Source organism: Strix uralensis, chromosome 22 (genome assembly GCF_047716275.1).
Source record: "Strix uralensis isolate ZFMK-TIS-50842 chromosome 22, bStrUra1, whole genome shotgun sequence".
In the NCBI taxonomy this organism is placed as follows: domain Eukaryota; kingdom Metazoa; phylum Chordata; class Aves; order Strigiformes; family Strigidae; genus Strix; species Strix uralensis.
In genome coordinates, this window is record NC_133993.1 from 10,228,111 (window position 1) to 10,243,829 (window position 15,719).

The following is a 15,719-nucleotide window of genomic DNA, read 5'->3' on the forward strand; positions in this document are numbered from 1 at the left end:
GGTTTGGGAAGCACCGCTTTGGTGGGCTTGAGCTTTGAGGAGGAAAGGCCTTGTCTGGTGGAAACGCTGGCGCGTGCGTGAGCACTGCGAAAACGAACGGCAAACACTTGCTGAGCTGTTGTGTGTGTAAGAAAAAGAGCGGGTAATAATAATTAATAGTGCCATCAGTATTTCACAATTGGCAGCCACCTAAAGCTTGTGTTCCTGGAGGATCTGCTGCGAGAGCGAGCGAGCGCTGGCAGAGCTGACATTTCAGCTTTGTTGGCTGCTGCCAGGGAATCAAAGAACTCACTTTTCCTGTGTCGCCGCGCTCGCATAATGGCATCCCTTGTGACGGGCTGTAATTTATTGCCGCTGTGTCCGCGGCCCCGGGAGACGAGACGGACACGGGCAGAGAAGCTACACCAAGGCTTTGTGTCGCAGCACGGCGAAGCTGCCTTACGCACCAGCAAGAGCCCGGCCCGGGGAGCCGCGGTGATGCAGGGCTCCATTATTCCGGATTCCATCCATTGGGGTTATTTATTGGTAGCGATTCCTGCGGAGGAAGGGAGGGACAGTCAGCGAGCTGGGCTGTAGCATTCCGCCTCAGCGGCTTCTCGGCGGCAGTTCCCTGTCGCTGCACGCGCTGCAAGTCTGGTTTGTCGTATTTTGAGGTCATTAGGGACGTGTTTGGAGGCATTCGGTTCACTGACCAGATAGCAGAGTCTTGCATTTTCAGACATTTCACTGCTTACTTCAGACATAAGACGTAGTCGCAGCACAACTGTAGTATTGCAGCGTGCTCTTAAATATAACCTTCAAACAGCGAGAAAAAAGGGATGTTAGAAGCCATCGCCTGCAGACACTCCTCTCAGGGAAGGCTTCACCTCTGCCATCTACCGGCACGCCACAAAGAGCCTCCAAAAAAATTTATATCCTTAACGCAGTCAAACCCTGTCTGTAATTGTATATTCAACAAATGTCGCAAGAATTTTTAACATGCAAACTCCCAAGCAAATCATTACAGAGCTGTTGTCAGCTCATTACTGATGAAATCAAGTGAGGGCAGCTGAGATAAATGGGCACCGCTCGGCTCTTTGCAGCGGTTGAAGATGGGTTTTCAAAGCTAAACAGGGGCCCTGCAGCTACAGTCTGGTCCTGGAGGAGCACTAAAACATTTGGGAAGTGATTGAGATGGAGATGAAGGTTTATGTAACAGTAGGAAGAAACCAGCCGTGTTGTAAACAGCGCACAGTAAAGTAAGTGCCTTTTATTATGCATTACATATTTTTGTTTTGAAGGCAGTAGAGCAGAAAATCAAAACCTTTAATAAGTAACAAACATTTATATCCTTTAATGAAACGGTGATCTTCACCTACGCGTGTTTAACGTGTGTCTTCAACCTAACTACGTCCTATAAAGGCAAATACACTTTAACAGTTCAGTTATAACACCAGGCAGGGAAAGGGATTTGGAGTTTCTTCCGCTTTATGATTAAAAAGCACCTGTAGTTTGAGGGGAAAAAAGCCTGCCTTGCTTGATCAAAGCAGTTAAATTGCTTTCAGGAATCTCCCCGTTCTGCTAAAGCTGAACGTACAATCGATGGAGCAGTTCTGTGGTAGAATGCAAGAGTTAGCAAGAGAGATCCTGGCAAAGTGGGAAAACGTAGCTGTGCTTCCCTAATTATGTCTGTCTCTTTCTCCTCCAATTCCCAAGAGAAAACAAAATTAAAAGATCAAAATGTTTTTGCTTCTGAACTAAGACAACATTCTTCAATATGTGTATGCACACCAAATATGAAAACCATGTCATTTTTATTGTGTATGCAAACATACACAGTGGGAAAAGAATGCAGTTCATGTTCCCAAACCAGAGGCCCCTCTGAGCTTCCTCCGAGCGTCGTAACGCGGCCGCCGAGGAGCAAATCGCGCAGAACTCCGCTGCGATTGCTCAGAGGTCCCCAACAGTTCCATCAGCTCTTTCAGCTGGTCTGACACGTATGTCACTACCTTCTCCCGCTGCCACTCCAGCTCTTACTGGAATGGAAATTTAAGAAATAATCAGACACTGCTTTGCAAATGTTTAACAAAAAAAAAAAAAAAAAAAAATCCAGCCGAAGTAGCTGGCAGGTCTGTAAAATTCAGAGCGTCAAATGGTGTTGCTGGTGCTTCCCATGGTCAGGAACAGGATATCTCTATGGAAGTTTGCTTGTGCGTTTATAAGATGGAATAAATTCACAATGATGCTGTCCTCTTCACCACGTTCCCCTACCAGGGCAAAGAAAACCATTTTAAAATTATTAGTGAAACTAAATGACTTCTTCGAAGATAAATCTTACTCCTTCAGTGTTTTCAGCAGAGGCTGAATCAGCAGCCCCCGCTTAGATTTATGAGGCATCAACTACTGCACCTGATGGCAGGACAGCTGCGAAATAACACAGGAGACTCTCTCCAAAATTCCTTCAGCAGCTTGTCCAAAGATGGACAAGAACAATTGTGCGTTAAGTCAAAAATCTGTCCTAACCGAGCAGGCCGTTCATCTTTACAGCTTGCCATCGTAATCGGTCTCGAGGCTTTCTCAAGGCTGACAAGCTGTGGACGGGGAGCGACTGCAGCTTGTGGAGCTGAACAGGCTGCCTGGCACCTGCCCAGAGCCTGGGTTTAGACCCAGCCCAGAAGGACCTCGGGCTCAAAGCTCTGGTGGGACGTACTTTGAAAGACTCTTGGTTTCGCCATCCATGGCACTAGGAATCTCTTAGACAAGAGAGACCGGTTAAAATAAATGTCTCTCCCAATTAGGACACTTGATCAATTATTTTATGTCATTAAAACACCTCAGGCTCGCAGACCCACAGGCTTACCCCACAGCACTGCCTGTACCATGTCCATGATCACGTAAGCGAAGGCGCTCTCCACGCTGTACAGAAAGTTGTTTCTCTCTCCTGGAGTGCTGAAAACTTTGCAGACCTTTTGCATCATTTTTACCACCCAGTCCATGGAGTACAGGTCCTTCTCACAGACCTGGCGTACACAGGAAATATTAGAAACACAGCTTTTATGATGAGCACAACGCTATAAAAGGCAAGATTAAATCTTAGAATTAACTATTGACTAATGAATGACTGGATCAGTTGCAGCCATGGCCTGGAAAATCAGGGCTTTTTAGGAGGCCATAGAGGTTGTTCTCGTTGTTGGCACGCTAACGGGGGAACTTGTCAACCTTTTGCTAGTCAAGGACAGGCTGGCCAGCTTGCAGGGACCAGAGGGTGGAAGAGTACCCAGCCTCTGGCTGGATTTACTCCTGGTTTGTAGGAGTAGCTGGGGAAACAGCAAATCTGGGGGCAAAGAGGCAAAAGGCCTGAGCCTGCTCTGTTCAATAGTACTCACCAAAGCCAGGAAGACCACAAGTCTGGCTAAATCGAGGGCTCTCCCATTCACAGCTTTATTGGCCATGAAAGTGAAGCAAATGTTGTTTCCACTCAGAACAAGAAGCCGAGCGTTGTTCTCCATGAGCCACTCCCGGGGAACAACTATGTAATAAAATAGAGAGAATTTTAGTGATCTTCAAACAAAAAGAAAGGCGTGCCGCAGTAACTGTTCTGGGAGACGTGAATTTATTAACTGTTGGTTTTGATAGCAAACCAGAATTTCTGAGGGGATACCCTCTGGAGTACGGTTGCAGCAACAAAGTCTCATAAGCGATTCCTACCAGCTCTTCATGTGATCTCATCTCACCCCAAACTAACTTTCTCTGTAGCCATTAACATCGTTTGGTAGAACTTTGGCTTGAACAAACATTATGTTTTCAGTTTACACAGCTTGGACAACGTTTCCGTAATAATGGCTAGACAAGACTAGAATGTTAAAGGTCTGCACAGATTCTTAAAATATTTCACAATGGGGAGAGACAGCCTGAATTTGTAAGCAGTGCTGGGTTTCTCTCGTCCCCAGCTACTGCCTGGCTTCCAAGCGTAATGACTTTTCCAGTTACGCCACAGCTACTGTGAGGAATATTACAGTGATTTTCCCAAGGCACCTGCGTGTCTGAAACACACTTATTGCCAGATTTGGAGGACATGAGCATATAATCCTACAGATTAATGAGAAAGGCAAAAACACACCTGACAGCTCATCCACAAGACTGATAACATCATCTGCTGTCCATTCTCTCGCTTCTGTATCGTACAGCAGTTTAATGGCATCTGCCAGACCTTTCAGACTGGTCTCATCTGTTGGTCCTTCTATCATTTTCTGCCAGATCACATGTCCTGAGCAATATATTAATCACAACTGCTATTAAGTGACAAAGTACTTTTTTTTTTTTTTAAAAAAAAACAAGGAAGGTGCTAAACTGGGCCTTAGAGCTGAGTCAGAGGAGGGGAATTCAGGTAACATGACTCAGTCTTTGTGACAGTGAGATTTTTTCCTTTGGTCATTTTAGTAGGGATGGTGGTAGTTGCAGCATGAACCAAAGGGCGATTTAAAGAAACCCAGGTCTAATAATTAAGTGAGAAAGCATGCTTTTCTTCAGGGAAACAGGGGCTTCTTTGAGGTGCATTGGAGCTAACTCTACCCTAAGCAGGGGAGAATAGAGGAACAGCGGTGCAATTTCTTCACTTGAATTGTAACATTTATATATATATATACACACATATATATAATTTATGTGTTTATGTATGTTAGTGAGATCTGGTTAAGCAGAACAATTTTTTCTGGGCAATCCGATTACATTTTACATTTACGTTACACTACATTTTATTTGCATAAAGCTTGGTTTTCAGAAATGCTGCATCCAGCAAGGAAATCTCATTCTCAGGGAGCAAACCTCGAAAATTAACCCCCCAGACTACTCGCCATCAAGGGAGGACACCGGCCCAAAGATGATATACAGCAGGCGAGCTTGATTAACAATGGGCCACGGCTTTAAAATACGAGTCAACCAAAACGCAGAATCACTTTGATAAATCCAGTGGTTCAACAAGACGCTACGACAGTATAATCTTATCTGCAGCTCTAGATTTCGGGCACTTCCTGGGGTAAAAGAACATAGATATTATAAATCCATTAAGCCTCATACAATACACATGATCACTTTTTTAATAGGAAGAGAAAGAAGGATTTTCTTAAAGCTGCCCAAGAACATCTAGGGGGATTTGATGAAATTCTCAGCTGTTACTTCCTGAGTCTGGGCTCTTTTGGATACATTGCACTAATTCAGGCCATAAAATCTATCGATGCACCCTCTGGTACCTTTCTACAGCAACTCACGCATGTGTTCAAGGGCTCTCTGCTATGGTTTTTGGTTTCTGGTTTTTGGCACCAGTACGTGGAAATAAGAGGAAGTGTGTATATGGTTGTGTATAAAGTCTTCCACAGAAATACCCAGTTCTGTGCTGGGAAACATGAGAATTTCTTGAGAGGCATGTACCATGTCAGCGTTGTGTTTTAGAAATATTAAACTTAACTTTTTACTGCATCGCTTTATTTCTACATTGGGTCGTTTCCCATTGATTTCACTGGCACTGGTGCACAGTAGGAAAGACCCAAGTCCATGTTGCTGTTTATGTATATACATCCCTTATGCATGGGTTTGATAATGGAATGATTCAAAAACACCTAAACACCTCTCAAGTCAGCTCTCTTCACTACAAGATATATGTCGAAGACAAAAGCACTTATCTTTGCTTCTGGTGAAGAAAAAATAGCTGTATTCATCTATGCGAAGGCCAAGTATTTGCTTTAGAATGCCCACTTTCTGCATAATATTGGAGCTAACAGAGCGTACAGGAGAGTCAGGAAAGGATTGGTGCTGCAAGGCTTGGCTGAGCTAAAATATTCTCAGTTGTGTCTGCAGTAATCAAGATCCATTTTCTGACTTCTCCATGACAGCGCGTTTTGATTTTGTAGGACTTTTGTCGGCTTTGGCGATTACCCGGTTTGCTGCTGACAACTGTCTGTACTTTACGGGGTAAACTGCTCAGCTCACAAAGGAAGTTGAAAACCCGGTGACACTCTAGTTCATCCCAGCCGGCTGTTAGGATCTGAAGATCACAAAAGAAAGGGGGTAAAAATGAACATTGAGCCATAGATTCAGATCACAATGCCATTTCTCGTATTAGATAAACAATCTGTCCTGCAATTTCTCCGAAGAACAGGGAGGGAAGGTGTCACACCTGGAGTGTGGTGCCTGCACAGCATCGCCCTGATGAGCGGAGGGGAACCATTATCTGCTACAGAGGAGCTGCAGATTACGGCAGAGGTTGCACTTAGGTTTAACGCAGCCCAGAATCAAAAGCTGCTAGTGGTGTTCCACATTCAGGGCCAAGATCTAATTTTTGAACCTTATGTGGAAAAGTACACAAAGGTACCTGCTACAAAGACAAATGTCCCGGCACAAAGAATTATCTGTAACCCTTAACCACAGAAAGATCATCACATTTTTTGTATTATCAAATACAACACCTGCACGCACAAGTTTCTAAGACTTAAATGCATTTAAACTGTGCTCAGAATGCCTGTTCTTCTGAGAGGGAATTTGTTTCTGTGTTTTTTTAAACAAAGTTACTCTCCAGTGAAGCCTCCATTAGGGCAATTCTAACACTTCACAATCAGACATCTCAAGTAGTGCTAAAAAGGCCCTACCCATAGCGTTTTACTGCATATTCGCAATCACAGTAGTCATTACAGTAAATAAACTGTGGATTGCTGAACTAATTAATTGGACGCTGATTTTTTTTTTAATTAATTTTAAGCTACCACAAGCTAACAAAAATACTCTGGCATGTGATGTGTATAGCCATTTAATTTTAAACTAAACCATATCTGCTCTTGATTTGTGAATTTGAAGCTGTGTAATGAAATGCTCCCCTTCTCCCATGTCTTCTTAGATAATAAATCGCTAATCAAAATCCAGACTGGTTGGTCGTGAAATCCAGACCAAGGAATTCTCAAGAGTCCAATCAGCAACTTTAACAACCAGAAAGGAAATTCAGAGGACTGTGTGAATAAATACCTTTCCCCTACACTCCAAGGCTCAAAACCATCTCACACTTCTAAATATCTTGCAAAAACACACATTAATTTAGAAAATGAACTTAATTTTCTGTTTGTGATACTTGCCTTCTCTCCATAAAGATACTGTACCTGTAAAAATACCCCATAGCACTGTAATCCTAAACAATTCAAAGGACTTGGACAGCCATTAAGTTTAAAACAGGAAACCTGCAAGTACAAAACACTAGTAATTTATCTTAGCTGACCATAAAGTAATTCCTGTGGTTGAAATTCTCTGTACTACTGGTGTACAGCAATACTGATTAGAGAGGGTCAGAAGGATTCCCTTCCCTTACTTCCCATAGTACCTATGTTATGGCTTAGCATTAAGCTCAAAACTCTGGACAAAAGAGTGTGCAAAAGGTCTCTAAGAAGACCAACCCTGTTTTCAGAAAAGTAAAATTTCTGTGACGATCTGTGCTCTTCCACTGCAAAATTTCTAGTAGTCCACAAACTGAAGGAAAGTTGAAAACCACTGATCTGGGAGTATGAAATCTCAGAAGAACTGGCCTGTGTTCAATACGCTGGCTTAGGCTTTTCTATTGTTATTAAAATGAGACCGTTTTCAAATCAATAAATTCATCACACAGTAGTAATAAACTCCAACAAAGGCCTACTGTAAAAGGCATAATTCAACCAGCAATTGCCTTCTAGAAATGGTATCGTAAGTGCAAGGGACAATTCCAAACACCAGTGAAAGGAACGTGAACTTACTTCCGAGAGAATCTTGTGTACGTACTTGAGCCGATCTTTTGTAGGCAATAGAAACGTGCATCTTTTCAGCAACAACCCTGTGAAAAAAACGAATACGTACACGGCTGTGAGTATGCGTACACGGCACGTACGTCCCTCCATTACCTGGAGCATTCACGTGCCACGCGTGCGCACGCTGCTCAGACAAAGGCGCTGCCGCCAGGCGAAGGGAGCAGCACAAGAGCAACCTGTGCTCTGGGGAGGGGCTCTACGCTTTTGTAGCGGGGGCATCTTTCTCCGAAAAAATGTTGTCGGGGAGTACGTAGGCTTCGTACGCCGTAACTTGTTTATTGTGTTGTTTTAAAGTCTCTGTTAGTCACGGTTGGAGCCCTATTAAAATGGCTATATTGGTTTTAGAATTACAGCTGTTAAAAATATTGGAAATAAATGTTACTTGTTGCACCTCTTTTAACAGTACCCTGGGGAACGCTGGTTTTCCCCTTACATCATGGAAAGCTGAGATTCCAAAATTTTTTCAAGATAGCCACATGCTCTAAAAAGAAAATATTTTAAACTGTGTTAATGTAAAACATAGCTAAGAGGTAAAATTATTTTCCTATACAGGACCGAAATGGTATGTGTTTAGGATGTCAAAGTCTGGAGTTCATTATAGTGTGGAACAGCTGTTTGTTTCTTTTCTACGCTACTGATAGAAAACGGGTTAACAGCTTGCTTTTACCGGGATAAAATATATATATCTTGTCTGTTAATTAATCAAGAAATCCACAGAAAAGCATTTACCTGGGGGAGGGGGGGGAGGGAGGAAACTTTTTTTCTGCATTGTCAGTCTCCTAAAAAATACATAACTTCTTCAATGTCAAAAAGTACTTTATGCATTTACTTTGGTTCTAAATCGACTCTTTCCTTATTTAGAAGCGTGTTAGCATTCCTACATGACAGACATAATTTATTCATTAGCCTAGGACATGGTCCAAAGCTCAGTCAAGTCAATTTTCTATTGACTAGATGAGACTTTGGAGAGAACTCCCTGAAGAATAGCTGAAACTGTTCAGACAGCGTAGCTGCAAAGCAGGATACAGCCATCAGCGTGCGGGAAAAACTCTGTTGAGTACAAAGGGCTGAGCAAAACGGACTGCTCCTGGTTTTGTACAGCAAAATCCCCCCTGTGCCGAAGGACAGTGCCACCAGCATTTATAACTCACATTTTAAACAATGACTGAAATTCTGACCCATTACAAGTCCTGGAAGATTTTGCCATGGACTTGAGTGGAGCCAGACCCCTCTGAGTTTAAGTGAGATTTATGTAATACGTACACCCCATCCAGGCTCTCTGAACGAATTTTTGCCATTGAGTCCAGACTTTCCTGCTGTAAAGTAAATATTGATTTTGCAACTGACCTCTTAACAGAAACATTCTCTTGAGCCTTCCACTGATGACACAGATATTGCCAAAGAGCTTTATGTTTTGAGTATGTCATGGGTTTGCTACTAGGCCTACTGTAAGGATGGGCTCACACCTACGTTTAAATAACAAGGTGCTATTTTGTATGTGGCTACTAGAAAGCCTAAACTAATTTTTAATTATTTTTTTTAAGAATTGTAGGGTTTCAGGCTTCATTTTAAAAATAAAACACTAGGATTATTTTAAGATACCTAAAAAACCTACATGGATTGCTTACAATAGGAGGGGTTTGGTCTAAATGACTTTAACAGTGTTCCTTTACCTTGTGAATGCCTTTATTTAATGACTTCAGTTCAAACCATACTTATAATCCTGCATCTAACCATGGCGCCGTTTTATTTCTGTCACACAAACAACCTTATTTTTTTATCAGATAGGTAACAGTAAATAGATATGGATCAAATCATGTTTAATGTGTTTCTCTGATAGAATGCTTTAGAATGAATTAGAATCTATGTGTTTTAAAAATTGGCAGAAAAGTTAAAAAGCAAACAATTTTGAATTTGAGGCTGCACAGCACTCGTTACTATTGAACCCGTGTTATTTTGATCCAGATTTCTATCGTGCTACACCAGAAGAAGCCTGAGCAGCTGAAAGAAAGAACAAGAGAATCTTTTCACCCAGAAAGGTTTTGATTCGCACTCACCATACCATGACAGCAAAAGCGCAGACATTTTCACATTGCCCTTAAGCTAAGAGCGAGAGGAAAATGTGTTCTTCATGCCCATTTCAGTCTTTGAACTCTGATATGAAGCTGCCAAGGAGAATGCTAGTCACGGACAACTGTGATAACATTTTTGTGACGAGCATACTCCTTTTCTAGGCAGTGGAATGTGATCTGCAATACATCTCCAGCAGACTATCAAGCAGCCCTTCTGAGGGCAACTGTTGTTGGTCACTTCAGAATTAGGCTGGGTTTAAGTACTGCGGCTGCATTTCCCAGACTGAGGAATGCGAGCTCCTCCGAAGTGATCCACGAAGGAGGCCTGAACAGCCAAATTCCTTCAGCCAGCGTGGGGCCTGGGACTCGCGGTTTCTGCTGCAGTTTCCAGTGGTGGTGTCCAAACAAACTAAATTTGGAAACACCTACTACTGAGAACTGATCCTCTGCCCAACCCCTGCTTGCCATTTAATAGGAAAAAATAAACATAGAGGAGGCAGAACATACATTATTTTTTCCATAACTGTGAGGTTTTGGAACAATTTCAGGTAATTCCTCCCACCTCCCCCTGCCAGTTAATGCTATTTGAGGGGGCTATTTGGCATGGGGAGGAACTTCACTTTCAGAGGGAGCTGCACAAATGATTTGGGCCGTATCCTCAGCATTTTACCGATCGATGCGTATAACAGAAGAAACCTTTTAACTGAGCTTGGTTCTCCCCTAATTGTTCCATTTGCATTAAAGGATCACCTAGAGATTTGTAGTGCTCTAAAATATAGGATCCTTCTCTCTTGCCAGGTAGCTCAAGGTTATGAAAGTCTTGCAGTAAGAGCCTTCGGTTTCCTGATGAGGTTGAGATGTAATTAATAAGGTTGTTGCTGATGGTTTTCGACACCATGCTCAGCATGCTGATATCCTTCACTGAAAAAGCAAAACCCAGTATACCTGTAAATCTTTACTGCAAGAAAAATGCTGATCACTAGTCAATATCTTTATCTTACTTGAAAAATAGGCCAAGAAATAAGATTCACAAATAAAACAAAATTTAATTACTGTTTATCTCCTTTGCCAACAAACTGTAGTAATTAGAAATGGATAGATCTAAGGAACACTTTTCACACATAATAGGCAAAAAGCACTTCAAATAGTTTGTAATTATCATTTAAATTTTGGTCATTTGGTTCTCCATACATAAAAGCTGAAAATTCAGAGAATAAGTCACATAAAATGACTTCAACTAGCTAACAGCTAAAACATTTTAAATAATAATGGCTTTTTCTAAATGGAAAACTTTTGTAGTAATTTTCAGATATTGGAAGTAATACCTTTCTTATCAGATTCTCACCTGAGAGATAATTCAATACCATTTGAAAGATCTCTAGTGGAAGTGTTTGAAAATAGTCAAGTGTTGACAGAGATTGGGAATCTGTGCCCAAGATGTTCCAGCACTGTCTGGAGCGACGGTTGCTGCGTCTGTATTTCTGGTTGGGAATCAAGGTGTAGCTGGTCCCTGCCGTGGATGTCATTGTTCTGTTAGTCCCATAAATTTAACCTGAAGAGAAAATATGGAAGTATTTTCAGAAGAAATATTTTCAGAAGAGGAAAATACTATACCCAGAACTAGGCTAAGAGGAAATCGCCGCGTTGTAGTCACAGTGATGGAGTGTGAAAATCTTGTCATATGCGTAGGATAAATTTTTGTTTGAATTTAGTGCAATGACATGCAATTTACTAAATGATTTTCTAAATCCATGTCTCAGAGAATGGAGTATTCAGCTGATCTTAGAGGAGGAAAAGATAAAAGCACCGGGGACAGCAGAAAGTTAGGAAAATAGTTCTGAAAGGAAAGTCTTGAGGAAGTATATGTGGGGGTACAAACTACAGTAATTAACAACATTCTTTTACCTTGTTACACTAATTATTCAACAGAACAGAAAAAAGTTATGGGGATGCTATTGAAATGTCACATTACTAGTTTCCTTTAGAGTGGTAACTACTTACACACACGCTTGCATGTGACCAAAAACAAGATTAAAAGTAACAAAGTCGTGTTTCAAACCATTTTTTCCTGCAGCATTGAAGTTGTTACATGGCTAAATTTCATACAGTGACTGTATGTGTGATATCCACACAAATGATACAGTATTGCTATCTAAAAAACCACCAGTGGCCCAGGCTTTGCCAAATTGATGAGGGTCTGAAAAATAATGAGTTTTAAAAGATCAATAAATACGTTCTTTTGATTCGCCTCCTGGTTTCTGAGTCTCTAGAATAGGTACACTTCACATTGTCAGGCAACAATGAGTTAGTGACTCGCTACCTCTTAAATATTTTTTTTAAACTGAGATTTTTCACACAATTTCTTGATTCCAGCAGCTGAGGCTTCAGGGAAATTGCCAAAGAGAATGAGTGCTGCAGTATAATTACAAGAGCTGGCAGCACTGGTAGTAACATAACTGGAACCCGTCCAAGCTGCAGTGCAACATCCCAGCTACCATCAGTGGGAAATACACTCAGAGAATAGACTCATTGTTTCAAAGATTAAAAATTTACAAAAATTACAGAAAACAAGTTCCAAACATCCTTCATATTTATTACGAAAGCACGCAAGCCAGACCGATCTAATATGCCACTGAGCAAAATTACCACATCCACAATGGAAGCACTGTTTGTACTGACAACTGAAAGAATACGGGGCATTTCATTAACAGCGTTACAAATGGGTTTGGCCGACTTGTGCTTGTGTGCTGGATAGTTTGCATTGTACATTTAAGGAAGTTATACTTCACTGGAAGCATTTTTAATTTAGGTGTGGTAAATTCTAGCTAGCTAAAGACACTTATAAAGTTTGACGAGGTTCATGAGCAAATGTAACTGCTCCTAAAATTAGTGTTTCATTGGACTTTTACGCTGCTCAGCCAAGAGGCAGAAAATTGATGTAACACCTTTAAGAACAATCAAGAAACCACCTATAGATAAACATATGGTTATATGAAAGAAAATGTTTATCTTCTAAAAGCAAAGAAAGCAAAGTCTGAAGTCGGTGGAAATTTTATACACACAACTGTGGATTCAAGACAACTTAAAATATACAAAGCCACTCCAGTCCTGCTTAGGAACAGGGCACTGCTAAACTTTGCTCAAGACAGGCTAAATCTGATGCATTTGTCTGATTCATACTTTAGAAATATACGTGCAATCCTATGATACTTTCTTTTCCTCCCCCACTCCCCTTATTGTCTTTAGCAGGACTGTACTGTAAGGATTTATGGCATCGTTAAGTGGGGTTTTTTTAAATCTTACCTTGGGTCTGCAATTGTGTTATATGGCAGAAAAACAAGGGAGGTTTTCAGAAGTACTCAGCCAGTTCCAGTCTGTTTCTGTTCAATCTGATTGAAGCTGAATTGACTACCACTATTTTAATTTAGAGCAGAGCTAGATAAAATTAATGTAAATAAAAATGAGTACAAGCAGTGAGTTTCAAAGCCAAAGCTTAGAGACTTTACTGAAAGCTCCCATTTGCTTCCTCTTTGACTTAACTGTTTTTTATTTCTTGGGGAGTTCAGCCAGAGCGGGGCAATGGTCTGTGCATCTCCATCTGCTGCTGGGATACCACTTGTTTAGAGAACTGCTTAATCCAGACTGGAAATTGAAAGGTAAATGTTAAATATTTAACAAGCTAAACTCACAATATTAGCCAAGAAGGGTCATCTTGTTTGTTGCTATAAGCTAATTTGTTTACCAGGCAGAAAGCATCAACTTCCAACCCCCTCTAGAATGTTTCTTGTCCTTAAGCAGTCGCTAAACTCCTGCTAATGGATGCACTTTTGTCCTGATATTTCTCTGAGCCCTGTGTTAGCATTTGGCAAACATTTATTGCAAAAGGTTGTTTACTCTGGAGATTGGTTTGGAACATTTCCGTTTCCCTGCCTTGACACAAAGAGCATAGAACGAATTGCCTCAAATATTAACTCGACAGGGCTTCTTCCTTTTTTTTTTTTTTCTTTTTCAATTTTCTCTTTTTCCTTGTCAGTGCAAATAAAAATGTATGAGTTCAAGCGAGGGATGACAAACCTTAGAGCACCGAGTGCAGCCATGGAGCTATGTTAGTACTTGTTACCCGCGGCCTACACTGACAATTTACAAACCCCATATTTTTATTTATGCTGAAGGCTCTACATCAGACTGGTAGTACAAATCAGTCCCGTAAGCATCTAAATTGGTGAGTAACCCTGATTAGAAAGCAAATCTTGGGGAATCCTGATCCCACTGCTGATGGCAACAGGGGTTTCTTTGTTGTGGGGGGGGACTGGTTCAGGCTCATCCCTTCAGGGTCCACTCGGAGGGGAAATGCCAGCGCTTATTTTTTTTTATCTCAGCCCAGGGTTGGTTTGCTCCTCAGACTGCAGTATTTGAGGGAGTAGATTATATTTGGCCTTTTACCTGCCCTTTTGTATCGGATTTAGCCAGGCTATGACAGGCCTTTAGGCCAAATGACTGGCTAGGCCCTGTTCTCCCCGGCCCTCCACAGCCCCTCTCCCCCCCCAGACTGCCAAAATTGGGGCTAAGGGGCTGAAAACGGGGACCTGTGCCCCCAAACCTACACACAGTTAATAGAGAAGGTCTGGCAGTCGATGCTTACTCACAGAGAACGCTTTTTGAGCTGGTTTTTACCTCAGGGACATTTCCTCCCCACAAACACCCTCTGGTTCAGCGCATGCCAGGCTGCCTCTGAGGGGAGCAGCAGAGGAATGAAGGGGTGGGGGGTGAGCAGACCCCACTGCCTCTGGTGAGCACCACACCCCATGTCCCTGAGGGAAAAAAAAATAAATTCTTATTTAAAACTAATTTTTTTAAAGCATTTCAGTCAAACGTCACTAGGTACTGGAGTTAAAAGGGAAGTCTGGGTTTAGCGATGTAGACAGGTGCACACCGGCAGACACACCTGTGTGTGTGTACTTTAGTCGGGAGCAGAAATATTTGCAAACACAGAAAAAAGCCAGTTCCGTTTCAGGGCGGTGGTTGTCAAGGGGGCCAATGGCGGTAAATAAGCGTTGGAGGGAAGAAATTACCTCAGGCAACACAATTGTTTTATTCCAGCAGTGTTTCATTAGTATTATTAATAATTCTGCCCCTCTCTGTGGGTTTTGTGCTAATTTGTTTGTAATAATTATTTTCCCGCCTTTTCACCCGCCGCCCCTTTCAGTGCAGAGGGGGAGGAGCGGGAAGGGAGAGCCTCGCGCGCGGCTTTCCCGCCCTCTTGTCCCCGCCCCCCCGTTGAATATGTAATTATCTCCCTCCCCGTAACGCCCGTCCCTGCCTGTCAGAGCCCAGCGTGTCTCCACCCCCTCATGAATAATTAACACAGGCGGCCGTTGGGCCTCCATTTTAGAGCGAGGGGCGGGCTAGAGGCGGCTGCGCGGCCCTGGCGGTGCGGCGGGTAGGGAACGGGGGCCGGTACCCGCCTCCTGCCGCCTCCCGGTTGGGCGAGGTGAGCTATTGGTGCTCGCTGGGGTACTTTGGTGTCCTCCGGCAAGGCTGCCGTGCCCCGCTGTGGGGTGGGTGACTGGTGTGGGGGCCTGAGGTGTGTGGGGGCTCGTGTGTGCACGTGGAGTCACAGTTTGGGTGGGAAGGGAGCTTAAAGATCATCCAGTCCCACCCCCCTGCCACAGGCAGGGACACCTTCCACTAGCCCAGGTTGCCCAAAGCCCCGTCCAACCTGGCCTTGAACCCTCCCAGGGAGGGGGCAGCCACAGCTCCTCTGGGCAACCTGTGCCGGGGCCTCCCCACCCTCACAGAGAAGAATTTCTTCCTTAGATCTAATCTAAATCTCCCCTCTTTCAATTTAAAA

General features: G+C 42.7%; 1 protein-coding gene across 1 annotated transcript; it reads right to left on the reverse strand.

Moving 5' to 3' along the window:
• Positions 1-1,240: 1,240 nt before the first annotated feature.
• On the reverse strand, positions 1,241-13,307 carry FBXO47 (F-box protein 47). The gene is made up of 11 exons (XM_074892176.1): positions 13,172-13,307; positions 11,214-11,420; positions 10,619-10,789; positions 7,746-7,822; positions 7,122-7,199; positions 5,911-6,019; positions 4,833-5,009; positions 4,100-4,246; positions 3,366-3,508; positions 2,840-2,999; positions 1,241-2,246 (listed from the first exon to the last, which is right to left on the reverse strand). Exons 2-11 carry the CDS (start codon positions 11,392-11,394, stop codon positions 2,128-2,130), a joined length of 1,362 nt encoding a protein of 453 aa, XP_074748277.1. The 5' UTR covers positions 11,395-11,420; positions 13,172-13,307; the 3' UTR covers positions 1,241-2,127.
• Positions 13,308-15,719: the final 2,412 nt, after the last annotated feature.